Raw genomic sequence first — 16,696 nt, forward strand, 5'->3', positions numbered from 1 at the left:
CTCATTGCCACTGCTGATACGGTTTTGCCCGCTGGGGGTCAAGATCTTGTACGACTTACTTTTGATACCATCGTTCATGGGGATGTCTTCATCGCGCCTTCTGCTCGACATCTGATCAGGGGCCTTGCCTTGCCGCCTAGCCTGATTCGGTTTGAAAATGGGTCAGCCATCGTCGCTGCCTTGAACACTTCTCGTGAACCTCTAGTATTACCCAAAGGTACTTCTTTTTCCTGCACATTGGACATGCACCCGGTTTCCCTCGTCGTGCTTACTGCACCCTCCTCCTCATCGCCTCCCTCCGCGGATGTTTCTCTCTCCGTCCTCTCTGCCACCATCAATCCAGATCTCCCAGCGTCGCAACGGCAAGAGTTACTAGGCTTGCTTCTCAAGCACCAGGGATCTTTTGATGTGGCTTCCTCTGCCCTGGGCAAGACTTCTGTGGCTGAGCACTGCATCGTGACCGAGGGTACCTCGGTTGTTCGCCGCCGACCGTACCGCGTTTCCTTATCTGAACGCAAAGTCATCAAGGACAATGTGAGTGATATGCTCCGCTGTGACATTATTCGCCCTTCCACCAGTCCCTGGTCTTCCCCGGTGGTTTTGGTGAAGAAGAAGGATGGGTCAGTGCGCTTTTGTGTTGATTACCATGCCCTCAACAAAATCACTCGTAAAGACGTTTACCCTATGCCCCGGAGTGATGACTTTCTTCAAGGAGCTGAATACTTTTCGACCCTAGATCTCCGTTCTGGTTATTGGCAGATCCCCATCCATGAAGCCGACAAGGAAAAAACCGCGTTCGCTACTCCTGACAGCCTTTACGAATTTAATGTTATGCCTTTTGGACTGTGTAACGCTCCTGCTACTTTTGAACGCATGATTGATACAGTTCTTCGCGGCCTGAAATGGAAAACCTGCTTATGCTATCTGGACGATATTGTTATCTTCTCTTCAACTTTTCGTGAACACTTAGGCCGCCTCGATGAAGTGCTCACTTGCCTCGCTTCTGCTGGCCTTCAACTAAATACGAAAAAGTGCCATTTCGCCAGGAAGGAAATCACAATTCTAGGCCACCTCGTCAGCCGGGACGGCATTCGACCCGACCCTGACAAGCTTGCCGCTGTCCTGAACTTTGCCCGTCCCCAGCACACTAAAGAACTGCGTAGTTTCCTCGGTCTGTCCTCTTATTTTCGGCGCTTTATACGAAATTTTGCGACCATTGCCGCGCCATTGCATCGGCTCCTCACTGCTCACAGTGCTTTCGTTTGGACTGAGCAATGCGAAAGTGCTTTTCAAGCCTTAAAGCAAGCTCTCACCTCCGACCCTTTCCTTGGCCATTTCGATGATGCTGCTACAACCATACTACACACTGACGCTAGCGGCCACGGCCTTGGTGCTGTTCCTCTGCAGCGTGATACTACTTCTTGCGAAAGAGTTATTGCGTTCGCCAGCCGCATGTAACTACACTATCACTGAGCAGGAATGTCTTGCCGTCGTTTGGGCAGTGCATAAATTTCGCCCCTACCTTTACGGTCGCCACTTCACGGTCGTCACAGACCATCACGCTTTATGCTGGTTGTCTAGCCTGAAAAACTTGACTGGCCGCCTTGGCCGCTGGGTCCTTCGTCTCCAAGAATACCGTGTAGACGTCACCTACAAGTCCGGTCGAACACATCGAGACGCCGATGCTCTTTCTCGTTGCCCTCTTCTGGACTCTTCGTGTCTGTCTTCAACTCCACCTTCCACATCTCACAGCGCCTCCTCATCGTTGCAAGCTATTCAGCACCTCGCCGCACTCCCCTGCATCGCATCTGACGATTTAAACGACCTTGCATCGAACCAACGCAACGATGCGTATTGCCGCTCCCTAATTGACCATCTCACGGGAGCTTCCTACTCTCCTACCGCTCGGTTGCGTCGGCAGCTTGGCCAGTTCAAACTCGAAAATGATGTGCTCTGCCGCTACGTTTACTGCCCTGATGGGACCCGCTAGGTTCCCGTGGTGCCACGTACACTTCGCTCCCGTAATATGGAGGCCCTCCATGATGACGCAACAGCCGGTCACTTAGGTTTTCACAAAACGTATGACCGCGTCAAGAGCCGTTTCTTCTGGCCTGGCCTTTCCTCCAGCGTCGCTAAATACGTCGCATCTTGCCCGCTCTGCCAGCGCCGAAAACGGGCGACTTCACCTGCCGCTGGACATCTGCAGCTCCTACCATGCCCTGCCACGCCGTTCGCCGTCGTCGGCATCGACTTGTATGGCCCGCTTCCTCGCACTACACGAGGTAATCGATGGATAGTCACTGCCATTGACCATCTCACACGTTACGCCGAGACCGCAGCCTTGCCTGATGGCTCGGCGCCCGAAGTTGCCTCCTTCTTTCTCCAATCCATCATGCTCCGCCATGGCGCCCCTCAGGTGCGTCTCAGTGACCGCGGCCGGACGTTCCTTTCGACTGTTGTTGCCGAAGTTCTGCAGCAAGCTTCTTCTACACTTCACAAGATGACGTCCAGCTACCATCCCCAGACCAATGGTCTTACAGAGCGGTTCCATCGCACCCTCTCAGACTTGATTGCTATGTACGTCGAACCTGACCACCGGAATTGGGACGCAGTCCTTCCTTTTTTCACTTTTGCCTACAATTCCGCGTTGCAACGAACCACTGGTTACTCCCTGTTTTTCCTCGTGTACGGCCGTTCTCCCACTAACCTTCTCGACGCCTCTTTCTTCTCGACGCCTGCGAGCTCCTCACCGTCTCTCCCCGAACAATTTCTCTCCCGCGTGGCCCGATGCCACCACCTTGCTCGCCTGAACACTCACGCCTGCCAGGAGGATTGCAGGAGTCACTACGACATGACGCACCGCGTTGTGTCGTTCAACCCTGGAGACGAAGTCTTGCTTTCTACCCCTCTGCGGACGCCTGGTCTTCGTGACAAGTTTCAGCCTCGTTTCATTGGTCCCTACTTGGTGCTCAACCAAACTTCACCAGTGAACTACCGCGTCACACCTGTTGATCCTCCCCCGGACCGCCGTTACCGCAGGACTGAAATTGTCCACGTTTCCCGTCTGAAGCCTTTCATTCGGCGCTTTGCATCGGACTAATCGCGGCCAGGCTGGTCGTTTCTGACCGCGCGGGTAGTTAGTGTGAGCACTTTATGCGCTTTCGTCGTCTTCACCTCTCTGGCTGCGACTTCATCCTCTTTTCATGCACTGTACATTCCCATCGTGATCGCTTGGCGCTGTTCGCTGGGAGCACGTCTTTGCCAGCGGGCTGGAATAAACGTCTCCCTTGAAGTCTTCCCTTACAATATACTTTTTCAAAATGACCATTTGTTTAAGGTTCAGCATGAACACTATGACATGCACATTAAATACGTATCACACTATGACACCCACATCATGCTTAATAAAAGTGCTTTGCTATCTAGGTTACAGAATCTTCCTTTCCCATCTCCTGAATGGCAATGACTAGCCAACTGTTTCCAATTTCCAATCCATGAATTAAATAAAACATGACAGAAGTGCAAGTGATATATCTCATAAATTGTCGCTGTTTGTGGCTGTTTGCTAAGCTAGAACAGGAAGGTTACACATAAGGAGCAAGGATGTCTGCAGCAGCAGGTCAAGATCAGGCTTTTGCAACAAGCCCACTCCAAAGGCAGAGAAATTGCAGATATGTGATGTATTTATAAGCATCATGGTATAGTCTGGACTGTGACATGCCTGCTAAGAGTTGCATCAGTATTTCTGGAAGAAACACAGCAAAAGCGTGCAAGCTGAGCTCATAAGTATCACAGTCATGCAAAGGGACAGGTACCCTTATTTGTACATGTGATGAACTCAATCCTACTTACACATCAGCAACATTTCCCACATAACTGTTTAGTGCTTCCATCACTGAAAAAGAGAAATAAAAGGAAACTTCAGACAATAAGAGCTTCTATGGTTGCAGTATGTTAATTAACATGCTAAATAGGGGTTGCAGTTTTCAGCTTTTATTTTTTTTAATTTAGGTGATTTTCTTCATTATTTCAGAATGCCATTCCCATTTTTTTTTTTCCCTTGGTGAATATTACTTCTGTAAGATGGATTAGTTTTTTTTTTTTTTTTTCAGGGATATAATATGGTATTCCTGTAGGGCAAAAAGTCATTTGGAGTATATCTTGGCTTTTTTGTCAGCCTGAGCAATTTAGCTGAGTGAGCCTGAGTCGATCTACTTGTAATTAATGCACTAATGGTCATTAATTACTAGGTACTCATAGCACTGCTTAACTGCAAAAGATATGTTTTTGCAAATAAAAAAGTAATCGCAGTTAAATGACAGAACCACAGAACAAAATGCAAATGGAAGTTCATTTGTAAATGATGGGTTCTGTCGTGTTATCACTGGGCTGTTCAACAAGAGTGTAGGAAACCATGTGGTCTGCGTGCTGACAGCAAGGAAATTCAGAATTGTCATGGTAACCAGAAAACGACACGCTTTCGTGCCGCATATGCATGTTTTCAAACATCCTTACATGCAATAGAGAAAAGAGCTTAACCAATTAAGTGCCCTAAGTGTGCGATAATAGTGAACCGGGCGATGTTAACATATGGCGTTTGGCGATGAGGTTGAGCCTCTCAGTCTGTGGAGGTGTGCAAGGTACCATACCTGAGGAACCATACCTGAAAATGCACTATCCTACATAATAAAACAATAAACCGCCTCACCATGCCCCTGACTTCCACACATTATTATCTATCTCCTTTACTGAGTGTGACTCCAACTCGATAGCCAGTTAGCTGTAGCATGCATGTCAAGAGTACCGACCTTTTTGAGTTAAAAAACAAACTCAAAAATTCATTTCAGTGTACTTTTATAGATTTTTTTTGTTTCAACCGAGAAGTCCAACCCTAATAATAATGTAAACCTACACAATAATTTTGCTAATTACTAGTGTCAGCAATGTTGGTCAGGCATTTTTTGGAATGAGCAGCTGATGGTTTTACCATGTGTTTTTGCTAACAGTGCAGCCAGAATTTTGTAAAATGACTCAGTTTTTTAAAGAATGCAGAGTGCATCTACACCAAGTATTGTTGTGGACTATATCAGGACGAGGGGAGCTTGGCATCAGCCTCACAGATGGCATGTTGCCTGAGTGGTTGGTTTTCTGGCATGGTTCACACATTTTAAGGCACCAGATTCTGTGCAGGTACCTTTGCCTCTTGTTGTAATGAAAGCCTGTTTTTCACACCTTTAGAACTGGGTGGACACATCTTCATGCCTTATTTTAAAATTCCTGCATAGAACATTGGACTACAGAACCGATTGTGATGTTCATGATGCCTTCTATACAGAACATGGCTATTTCATGTTTGTATTCTCAACAAAGAATTGAAGACATACGAGGTGTGACACAAAAAAACGAGACTGGTCCAATAAATTATTGTACTTACAGAATCAGTTCTCTGTGACATTATCACCTTCAAAGTAGTCGCCTTCAGCATTCACACACTTCTGCATTCGGTGCTACCATTGCTGCTAACAGTTCTGGAACGAGGTTTTTGGAGAGCCCTTCAGGAGATTCTCTATTTTTGCCTGAACCTCTTCAACTGAGGTAAAATGGGTTCCCTTTATGCAAGATTTAACTTTAGGAAATACAAAAAAGTCACATGGGGCCAAATCAGGTGAATAAGGTGGATGCCCCATCACAGTAATGCTTTTGCTGGTCAGAAACTGCTTGACAGATAGGGCCGTATGAGCGGGTGCATTGTTCTGGTGCAACAGCCATCCATCACTCCACAACTGTGACCTTTTTTTTCCAAATTTTTTCACGAAATCTTTTTAGTACTTCAATGTAGTAGTGTTGATTAACAGTCTGACCACTGGGAGTCCACTCAATCATTACAATTCCATAAATGGCGAAGAAGACAATTAACATTGTTTTGAATTTTGATTTTGACATATGTGCCCTGCCGCGGTGGCTCAGTGGTTAGGGCGCTCGACTACTGATCCGGAGTTCCCGGGTTCGAACCCGACCGCGGCGGCTGTGTTTTCATGGAGGAAAAACGCTAAGGCGCCCGTGTGCTGTGCGATGTCAGTGCACGCTAAAGATTCCCAGGTGGTCGAAATTATTCCGGAGCCCTCCACTACGGCACCTCTCTCTTCCTTTCTTCTTTCACTCCCTCCTTTACCCTTCCCTTACGGCGCGGTTCAGGTGTCCAACGATATATGAGACAGATACTGCGCCATTTCCTTTCCCCCCAAAACCAATTATAATTATAAATTCTGACATATGTGCTTTTTTGGGTCTTGGGGATCCTGGAGACTTCCACTGCATTGACTGGCACTTACTTTCTGTGTCATAGGTAAAAATCCATGTCTCATCACATGTTACAACAGATTCCAACAAGTTTGGCTCATTTGCACTGCGTTCTAACATGTCCACACAAACGTCTTTAAGGCACTGTCTTTGGTCATCGGACCGAACTTTTGGAACATTCTTCGCACAAATCTTCCTCATGTATAATTCATTTGTTAAAATGCGTCGAACAGATTTCCTATCCAAGTTAACCAACTCCGCCACTGCACAAACACTTAATCTTTAGTCACCACTGATCACATCACGAACTTTGGCAATGTTTTGGTCTGTAATCGCTGACCTTGGGTGCCCGGCATGTTCATCGTCTTCCACACTGTCCCTTCCCCCTGAAAACCACTTATGCCATTCAAACATACGTGCATGAGACAAAGTTTCATCCCCATAAGCCTCGGTTAACATTTGAAATGCTTACGTGGCTAATTTATTAAGTTTCACAAGAAACTTGATGTTGATTCGCTGTTCTGTTTTTACATCAGACATTTTTCCGCAAGAATGCAGTTGCACGTGTTCAATCAACGACGCAGAACTCCTAAATGGTGTGATCAGTTCCCTCGAAACTGGCTGCATGAATAGAGGAGGTGTGTGGGTTGATGTCAGCAAAACAGTTGTTGCCAACTCCACTCTTTTTTCAAGCTACACACTTAGTCTCGTTTCTTTTGTGTCACACCTCGTATTATGTTATCCCTTAACAAATCTAGTACACCAGGAATTGTGATTTTAATCAATTGTTAGTACATCCTGGTCACACAAACTGCTGTGTGACCCTTTCTGCTGATAGCGCCGAGAGCTAGTGGAGGACCCATATCTCTCTTCTCCCTCGCAATTTCTTTCTTGGCATCGCACGATGGCAATCTGGTACAGTGTTGACATCTCAGCAATTCACTTTTATAGGTAAAGCAAGAAATTACGCAGAGGCAGCAGTGTGTTAATAGTCACAAATATATAAGTGTAGTGAATGATGTATGATTGATGAGACTCTCTAAGCTGCCAAAGGCTGCTAATGTGTTCAGTCAATTTTCATACTCATCAGAAACACTGCATCCCAAGTGGACAGAGCACGGCATTACATGCCACACATGTCATCCAATCTATGCAAGCATCTTTACAATTCGCAATGTGTTCATACGTAGTTTAAGACAGAATATGTAACTGGCCCCATTGGCTCTTGCTAGTTGCTGACGTTATATCTGAGGTAACAAAAAAATTGTTTGCAATCGCTTGCACAGCAGAAGACAGAGCCTTTGAACATGTTTGCAGGAATCAATGCAATTTCACTTGCATGTCACGTGCCACATGAAAAAAAATATACTGTGGCCATGTTGCTCATCATACACGTACAGTGACACCTCATTCAAGATTTTTCGAAACAGGAGGTGAAACGACCAGTGTGGTTTTATTTTACCAGGGTTCTTTCACCATAAGCATCTGCTACCACTTACCAAAATCAAGATGACTCAAGGTCTGTTGCCTAAACGAGACTGACAGATGATAATAACTGGTGCCACCTCAGAAGTCTGCTGAACATGAAAGTTGCAGAACACCTGAATTTCTTCACTGCCTCGAGGTGCAACATGACAATGGCGACATGGCGACATGCAACATGGCGACGCATTGCACAGGTCAAGCAAGGGAAGCGCAAAGTACACTGTTCAGATCATAGACGCATACTTCGACTGCCACGAAATTAGGCTTTTCCATGGCTTCTGTTGTCCCAGAACTTCTACAGATACCTGTACCCATGACCACACACTGCAGCTGCATGTGTCAGTGGAGTGCACAGGACCATGAGAATGATGAAATAACTGGAGCACAAATTTCATTGTGCACACTCATCATAAAGGTCATAAACTTATATCAATGTGTTAAAATGCATATATCAGCCTTATGAAACTCCGTGGTCTCATAAGGGAGTGGAAATTAAGTCTGCCTGCCAGAATACTGTGTGTAGTTGTGCTCACATTGCATGATTATGCCTCCGAGCCGTAGAAGCTCCTAGCAACAGTCACACCTTCAAGAAAAGGAAGTACACACACAGATGGTGATCATACCTTCTGGCATTGTCTTTGGACGAAGCGGCTCATTAAAACTTATGATGGTCCTCACGGGGCAGATCGAAATGCTTGTCAGCCTGTGGCGACTAGTGTGCTGCAGCAAGGCAGCTAACGCCCTGAAACAACGAAATAAGACTCCATTGCTACACAGACTGATATCGCACGTCTTATATCAGACAAAAGCAACTGTCAGTCTTACGGTTATGATAACGTACGCTTAATTCATATTTGCTTCATGGGACAATCCAAATATCAAGCGATAAGACACATAGAGGACCTTACGCGGCCGTACTTGTTTTAAACCTCGCTATCGCTGCAGATAGTACTAGTAATAAAGTTTATTGGTAGTCGCAGACACCGACGCATGCCCAATTAAACTTGAATGTTATCTAATTTTAATATGCATAAGACTCGCTGTCTGCGTGTTCAATACATTATCAGCCCAGTAAAGGTGTCACGTACGCAGAATGAAAAAAATAACAGAAAGCAGTGCTGACTGATCTCTCAACCAAGAGAAAGCGAAATTCGACTTTCAGTTCTAAGGGAATAATGTTGTACACTGAATGCGCGCGACCAAAGCTCACCTGCTGAAAACCATTACGTTCGTCAAAAGGGCATCTACGTAACGTCTTCGTCTTTTCTTTAACATATTTCGAGTACATCGGTTAGAATAACGCGAGCACGCGACGTTTGGTGGTTTGCGCAAGCGCCTCGATCGCACAATTGCATGACATCACAATTTCCGCATTCGCATTTTCCAGGTTGCACCCGGTTGCACGATTGCACGGTTGCACGGTTGGACACGAGGAAGGTGTACTGAAGGTGGACGCCTCGCAGAGTCCTTTCGCTAGACTTTCGCTAACGAATGAGACGGTTTGGGATTTGGTCGGCGGCGTGACAGCGCACAGAGCCCGAAAGCATGGCGCGAGACTATTTCGCACCAGGTTGTCAACAACAACGCATGTTATTTAGCACCACCCGCCATCTACAAATTTAAGCGCGCGAAATTTAAAGGGACCCTGACCCTGAAAAAGTTTCGACTGGCATAGAGAGCATAACTTATGAAAGGGAAGCAGAGAGGTTGGCCTGGCACACAGATATATCGCTAGGGTTTTTATAATAATTTGGCTCTTATAATAAGAACTATCAGCAGCTTAACCTACTAAAGTGTATTCATCATCTCCATCACCACTGCGGTCAAAATTAACTTATATAACTGCGCTCAGTGGGCAAGTGCCACTGGTCCCAGCATGAGAGCCTCATAAATGGGGTATATAAGTTGGAGCAGAAGCGTGTTTTCTGGATGTACGTACAGGCGCGGCCAAAAGTAAACGGAGCAGGTGATTGCCTCCTAACATTTTTCACTCGCTTCCTAGTTGAGACTGGCAGCTGTGGTATGTGCAGGCTAGTAGTAGACGATAGTTCGTTTTCTCATGAACAAATGATCTTTCCTGAAGTCCCATAGGAAATGCGAGATTGAATTAAAACGGAATGGAGTGCTCTGTTTACTTATGTCCGTGCCTGTACACCCAGAGAACACACTTCTGCTCCAACTTATATGGGGCTGCTGAGAATATAGGGCTGAAGTTTCCTTTCCACTGACATTTTACTTTCAATGGCGCTCTCTGCATTCTTCTCATATTAGGTTACATTAGGGAAATTGGGCTTTACTTGTCCTCCAAGTAGCTTGGATCTCAACTTGTTCCCTGCATCTGCAACTTGTTGCAGATGAGCATCTTGCTGTCTTTCCATATTGTCACCCATCATAGCTTTTTTACTTCTCCCCTTCCTTTCGTTTTGCTGTGCAGTTGCTGCTAAAGGTGAGAGTGAGCCAGAGAGGAACGAAACCAGGAGCAAGGTGGATGAAGACCGGAAACATGAATATCCTTTAACGGTTTTTGCTGTTATCATGCAGTCTCTCCTGATTTGTGATTGTTGTAAGACACACTCTTATGTGACTGTAGATTGGAGCTTCCGTTTTTGAGACTGTCATTGAATTTGCATGTTATAACCTACTTTTGAAAACTTTGATTATGAGATGTTTTCTTTTATTAAGTTGCCACAAAAAAAAATTGCCAGATACTGGTGGCAATGACTGAGTTAGTGCGAGAAAGTATAATATCTATAATAGGATGCACGGTGAAACTCGTTTCCTGCTAACCTTCTCAGATTGCACCATAATTAGCTTATGGCCAGTTTTAGCTTCGTTTATGCAGCACTTGTATGACCTCAGTATAATATTTCCTTGTGTGCCCCTATTCCACCACATTTCCACCATAGTCCCAATTCCAGAACTGTCGGACTCGCCAATACCGAACCCACACACACAAAAAAAAAACTCTTAAGAGTTCAATATAATGTGTAAGTCTATATAAAAGTAGCAGTAAATTTAACAATACACAAACACACCGAGATGGAAAAAAATGTATTTCTATGATAGCCACTAGCAAAATAGTTGTGAATGTATTATGTTTCTCCATCTTCATTGCCTCTGAAAAAAAAAAAAATTTTTAATGTTATCAATGGATTCCGAACAGCACGACTAGAGATCACGGTGCCAGCGATGTGCGGGCAGCAAGTGCAGTAGGTTCCAGACTAGATTGCTTCCGCGCAACTTTGCACCGTTGTGCGGAGATGTTTTGGGGGGGGCGGGGGCACTGTGGCTAATTTTCTTTTTATTTATTTTTTTAAGGGCCTAATGCAGGAATTGTCACCTTTGCTTGCTTTACTTAATCATGGCTGCACAAATGAGGCTGCCATTGTGAGGATAAAGAAGGCACGGAAGAAGCTGTCGCGCAACGTCCTTGTAACAGAGGTGAGCCACTCACTTCCAATTTTGCAAGTACTGTGGGCATATTATTCAAGAATGCCTAGGAAAAGGAACTCGTGATTGGCACAAGTTTTAGTATTGCGGCCAGACATAGCAAAACAAAGGCTGACAATAAGAGCGCACCGGTAGCGCAAAGTGTGAGCTTTCCGGGCTGTGTGTTCTGATGGGAATGAGAGCTAAACTTTTAGACACTAATTTAGGGTATCTTTATGTGATTGAAGGACACTCATGGTACATTGAGGATGAATTTGACTTGGCTTAGATTCCGGGCTTATTACTGTGTTATTAGGCAGGAGAACAGTTTTTAATCAGTCTTCTAGCAATTGAATGCTAGCACAAGCCTGAAAACTAAACATCTCGACAGAATTGCCTGTCTGATTCGGTTTGATAACTTGTAGTAAACTGTAACACATCTCCAACCAAAACTTTTTTAATTCGAAACCCAACATTTTGGAGCCGCATCGGCTCCTTCTTCAGGGGTGACTGGTTGCTATGGCTAGCCTGAGCCACAAAGTATACGAAATGCAAGCATGCAGCAGTGATGGTCCATTAGTGGAATTTTTCTTTTTTTAGGAATTTTAGGAGTAAAATTTGGTAAAAAAGAAATTTTTATGGAGTTTGAGGAAAATTTTAGGATCTTATTCGCACATTTTCCAGATTACCAGAGTTTCGAGCTGCTGCAGGAAAAAAGGGACTGAAATTGACATTTTTGGGTCTCGCTGAGGGAATTCTCGTTTTCAGCATGGAATACAGCATGGAACGTCATTGGCATGCAGCCAAGCTATGGCTCAGCTTCGCCACTAGATGTGGCAACTGCCAACGTGAAAAATGTAACGTGTGTAGATGCCACCAGCTATTTTCATTAGTATGCTGCAGCGATGACAGGTGGGATTTTTTATTGCATAGAGTAGAAACTGGAAGACTGTGCACCTGAAGCTAGAGATAACATTTGTGTCACTACCAATATGCATTTTTATAGAACAAGGAAGACAAAAACAGAACTAAAATTGGGAAATTAAATGAAAACTGACAACACTCAGATGTTGTCATCACCAATGTCATGAACTTGAAGCGGAGTGTTGCGAAAATAGAAAACATTCCAGCTTGGAACTACCAATTTCATGGGAATAAAAAGCGTCTTTTGCTGCTGGACATTGAGTTGCGAAAAACCCAGGTGTCAGATCTTAAAACCAAAAACTAGATGTAAGTATCCTGTGAACCTTTAATTTGGCGATAATTAGCATCGTGTTATATGACAAGTGCACATCGGCTGTCATGCTTCCACCTGCCAGGTGTTACCAGTACACAAGGTGGATCTGAGAGGCGTCAAGTGTTTGAGACACTATCGTACTGCATCAAAAAACTTGCTTTCCCCTTCCATGCATATTATTGCTGTGTGCAGGAGGACAACATTGGGGCATTTATTGGTGTGTAATTTTGGTGCACATTTTGCAAGCCCCTTTAAGATGGCGCCACTTGTATGGAAGCAGACTGATTTTCGAGCTTCGATATTTTGGACTCTGCGGAGTCCAAAGGTTTCAAAAATTTGATCTCGCGATCTAACGTAGACACGAGCAAACACCGCTGCCATTAATAACCAAATGTTCACTATCACCGTTGCTGTGGAAGATGCCATCCTGGATCTCATTGTTGCCTCTCGAGTTAGTAGCATGCTCTTCATCCCTATTGAGGTGCTTTTGAAAGGTGCGCAATCCTGGGCGTGCGTGCAATTGTTGATAATGACAGAATGGCCGCATCCGTGCGGCTTAAACACAACTGCTGCCCGTGGCCGGGCGGGGTGATCTGGGATATAGTATGGCAGTGTTTTGTATGCACTCTATGCCTTCGTCCCATGCATTGGGCCGCGAGGGTCGCGTTGTGGCGCACCAGTGTGGAATTGGTTCATGGCATGATCCACGGTCACGTCATGCATTTCAGCATCAATGAAGTGCGGACAGGCGCAGTGTGGACATGAAAGTATGGCTCCAATTCAAATACAAGCTAATCTCGTAATCGTAACATGGGAAGTGGCGAAATTCATGATTTTACAACTGGTTTTTATCAGTAAACTGATTTTCTTTAATCAAAAGTATTTTCGCCAGAGTCCAAAAAATTGGTCCACAACTGTAGTGAGTCTTTTTATGTGGAGCCAGGCTGCTTTTCCCAAGTGTTTTAATAAAGCACTCCAACTTCCTTTGCACCAGGTCACCAGCCAGCTGTGGTCCAGGTTTTATCCCAGCCCTGTAGTGATCAAGAAGAGGATCGAAGGCCTTATAGAGAGGGAGTACCTAGCCAGGACTGTGGAAGACAGGTAACAAGCCTTGCGTGCGCTATTTTTTCAGTTGTGCGTGTGTATGTATTTGGAATGGTAGTGTGCAGCTTGCACGTGTAATGTTCTTTATTCACCCCTTTACTGCGATAAACTGACAGTTTTATTATTTGTTTGCAGGAAGGTGTACACCTTTGTGGCGTGAAATCTGAAGTGCTGCACCCTGTTGCAAGATGGCATGAGTGCTTGTGACTGCACGCGTGCTGTTATTCATTGGAGTAGAATGGCAGTGTCCCTAACTGCACAACTAGAACTAAAGGACCGGAAGCTGTACCTCTTACTGCCCACTCTCTCCCTTGGCCGCCGCAGGGGCAAGAAAAATTTTCTTTTTTGCATTTTATTTCAGACCAAAAAAAAGGGGGGGGGGGGGGGGGAATAGCTGTGGATAAGGGGGATAGCTCAACATTAACAGAATATCCTGGACTCCGTGTTCTTGTGGTGCAGTCCTGGAAGATGTCCCTTAATTTATACACATGCAATCTCGTAAGGTTTACATCTATAAAACAACTAATGCTTACCAATTATGCCATGGATGGAACTTGCCTGTCGGTTGCAAGCGAATACAAATATTTGGGGGTTGTATTCTCTGCCAATTTGTCATGGAATGCTCATATACATAACTCTGAAGTCTAGTCGAATGTTAAATTTCCTCAGACGAAACTTTAATCAGGCACCAACTAAGCTAAAGGACACATTATTTCTGTCAAATGTGCGTTCCATTCTTGAGTACACTTGGAGTACTTGGGATCCGTCAACCCAGTGCAACATTGCAAAACTTGAACGCGTGCAGGCACGAGCTGCTCGCTTTGTGTCAGGTAATTATGACTTTTCGAAAAGATCTATCTTTCCAAAAACCTGGGGTGGCCGCTGCTTAAACCAGAAGAAAATACGTGCGCTTGTCGCTATTTTATATCTTTTACTCTAGAACAGGCATCGATAAAGATAGATATCTAAAGAAACAAACATGTATCTGCACGAATGGACCATTCCCAAAAAGTGCGTGAATATGCTTGCCGGATAAACTTATTTAAGAACAGCTTCTTCCCTAAGACAATACATGAGTGGAATGGTTTGCCTGGAGAAATTGTTTCCGGGACCCCTTCGTCTTTTATCCAGGATCTGAAAAATATTCTTTTTTAATGGGTTTTAGCATTGCTTTTAACTTCCCATGCCAGTTTTTTCAACTTACCATGTTGCAGTGTGATTAAGTGAGGCAAATATCAAGACTACGTGTAAACGCATCGTTTTATTTTTCACTGCTTGTTTCCTGCCTTTCAATTTGCAGCTGAATTTGTATTATGTACCATCTGTGCACTCATATTGTTTTTTCTTTTCCCCCCTATACTAATGCCCGCAAGGGCGCTGTAGGTATGTAAATAAATAAACAAATAAAAGATATCCACAACTCTCTTCCTCAAAAACTTAGCTGTGTAGAGATGTTCATACTGGTTTAAATTTTCATGTTTCTTGTCTGAGTAGTGGGACAAATTATTTGAGAGGGCAGCATAGCAGAAGCTTTGACAGGGATGAAGCTTGGTTGTTCCGCCAGGCATGGATAGACAGTGAAAGGCTTGCAACATCTGTTCCTTGTCACCATCAAGATCAGTCTCTGCTTACTCCACCAATGGCCACATTTGTAGAGGCACTACTAACCCAAGATTAAACATGGGGCACTAATTTGTACAGGCTGTGCATAATTGGACACATGGTTTTTGTCTGTTTGCATGTGTGTCTGTGTGCATGGATAATTGCGCTTTTCTTGTGTTCCATTAGCATGCGAGAATGGATCCCTTTGCATTAGCTCGTGTAAGCTATTTATTTTGTCTTCATTTTACATTTGGGCAGTGTCCGAGCAGTGCTGTTCAAGAAAATTGAGGTACAGGTGTTCCTTTTGCTGTTAGTGATGCGAAAAAGTGTTTTTAGCCATGGTACTAGTTTTTGATCAGCCTGTGGTAGTGCGAGAGTTTTGGATTGCAAGGAGAGGATGCTTTATTGTTGTGAACAGCAACAACTATTCTGGCATCTGTCTGTATGATAAATTCTACATGTCCCTGCCACATTGCCTAGTAAAATGTAAATGCAACTGGTAGTTGAAAAGAGTGAATGGGTTTAGGTGAAAGCCTAGGCACCAAAGAAGCATTGTTGAGCAATTTTGCATTTGTCAGTACCAGGTGTGCATGTGATTATTAAATGGTCAATGCCATTTTATCTGAAAGGTTTGTCACAAGAGTGTACATTTTGTTCCTGTGCTGTACACTACCTAATGTACAGAAATCTAGCTTGCATCATTTTTGGTCTCTCTAATATTGGAAACACATTTTTCGGACTATGCACTGCCGCAAACAGTGTATTGCCCCACGAGCCTTTTTCCGGTTCAAGCCTCCTGGGGTGGAAAGGGAGGGGGTGCCTTTTTTATTGCTTCATTTACTGTTGTACATAGCATTCTGTAATGCACATAAATTGTCTCAGTAAAGGATTTTCTTTCTTGTGTGGATGTGTGGTGAATAGAGCTGTTTAGGTAATACAGTCGACGACTGAAAGTTCAGACCGCTGATTTTCCAGACTTTTTGCAGCATCGCGACATGGCCCATAAAGCCTGTGTATAAGAGTGCCTGAAATTTCGATCGCACCACAGCTGACTGCTCGATTTTCACATTCGCACTCGCCGCCGATGCCAGGGCCGCCATGTAATGTGTACAGTGAAGCCTCGTTAATTAAAACTGCAAGGGAAACCGAAACTTGATCAAACAAATGAAATTCAAAGCCTCGTAAAAGGTGAGGCTGATATTCTCTGCAAGTCTGCGATTGCGCCCATGTGGTTTCCAATTTTTTGTAACATTCTTGGACGCCATCCGACACACAAACTTGACAACTATCCGCAGTTCGCGGAACTCGTCCATCCCAACTCATTCGTTCAGACTACGGGAAGAGGTAGCAGCGAAGAGCATGGGAGGCATACGGTTTCGGGGTGACTGCGAGCGCAGAAGAAAATCGCAAAACGTTGCAACGCTAACTTTTCTATTGTAAAACTGGCAAGTGCCATTTTGATGACTGGCAAAACACGTATTATACCCAAGCCACCACACAATACATATAGCCGGCTGCGAGTTCCATAGGGGCGGGTTG

At 44.6% G+C, this 16,696-nt stretch overlaps 2 protein-coding genes across 4 annotated transcripts in view; one reads left to right on the plus strand and one right to left on the minus strand.

Annotated features, from left to right (window-relative positions):
* LOC144125808 (acyl-coenzyme A thioesterase 9, mitochondrial-like) overlaps positions 1 to 9,352 on the minus strand; it is a 33,563-nt gene extending 24,211 nt beyond the window's left edge. The window contains exons 1-3 of one of the 3 annotated variants that reach the window (XM_077659517.1): positions 8,996 to 9,352; positions 8,409 to 8,527; positions 3,853 to 3,895 (exon numbers count right to left, since the gene is read on the minus strand). In XM_077659517.1, the coding sequence (XP_077515643.1) occupies positions 3,853 to 3,895; positions 8,409 to 8,527; positions 8,996 to 9,060 (227 nt within the window). In that variant the 5' untranslated portion in view covers positions 9,061 to 9,352. Of the gene's footprint in view, positions 1 to 3,852; positions 3,896 to 5,434; positions 5,522 to 8,408; positions 8,528 to 8,610; positions 8,708 to 8,995 lie in introns of those variants that run through there. The other 2 variants (XM_077659518.1, XM_077659519.1) reach the window with 2 other exon arrangements.
* A 1,757-nt stretch (positions 9,353 to 11,109) lies between these two features.
* LOC144124338 (cullin-3-B-like) lies at positions 11,110 to 14,401 on the plus strand. The gene is made up of 3 exons (XM_077656972.1): positions 11,110 to 11,226; positions 13,446 to 13,552; positions 13,691 to 14,401. Exons 1-3 carry the CDS (start codon positions 11,110 to 11,112, stop codon positions 13,713 to 13,715), a joined length of 249 nt encoding a protein of 82 aa, XP_077513098.1. The 3' UTR covers positions 13,716 to 14,401.
* The last annotated feature ends 2,295 nt before the right edge of the window (positions 14,402 to 16,696 follow it).

This window comes from Amblyomma americanum, chromosome 3 (assembly GCF_052857255.1).
Source record: "Amblyomma americanum isolate KBUSLIRL-KWMA chromosome 3, ASM5285725v1, whole genome shotgun sequence".
Classification (NCBI taxonomy): domain Eukaryota; kingdom Metazoa; phylum Arthropoda; class Arachnida; order Ixodida; family Ixodidae; genus Amblyomma; species Amblyomma americanum.

Excerpts from the sequence above, each read along its gene's own strand:
- LOC144124338 (XM_077656972.1), top strand. The coding sequence starts at position 11,110 with ATGCAGGAATTGTCACCTTTGCTTGCTTTACTTAATCATGGCTGCACA. Across the intron at positions 11,227-13,445 it reads GCAACGTCCTTGTAACAGAG|GTCACCAGCCAGCTGTGGTC; the intron begins GTGAGCCACTCA and ends CCTTTGCACCAG. Across the intron at positions 13,553-13,690 it reads GCCAGGACTGTGGAAGACAG|GAAGGTGTACACCTTTGTGG; the intron begins GTAACAAGCCTT and ends ATTTGTTTGCAG.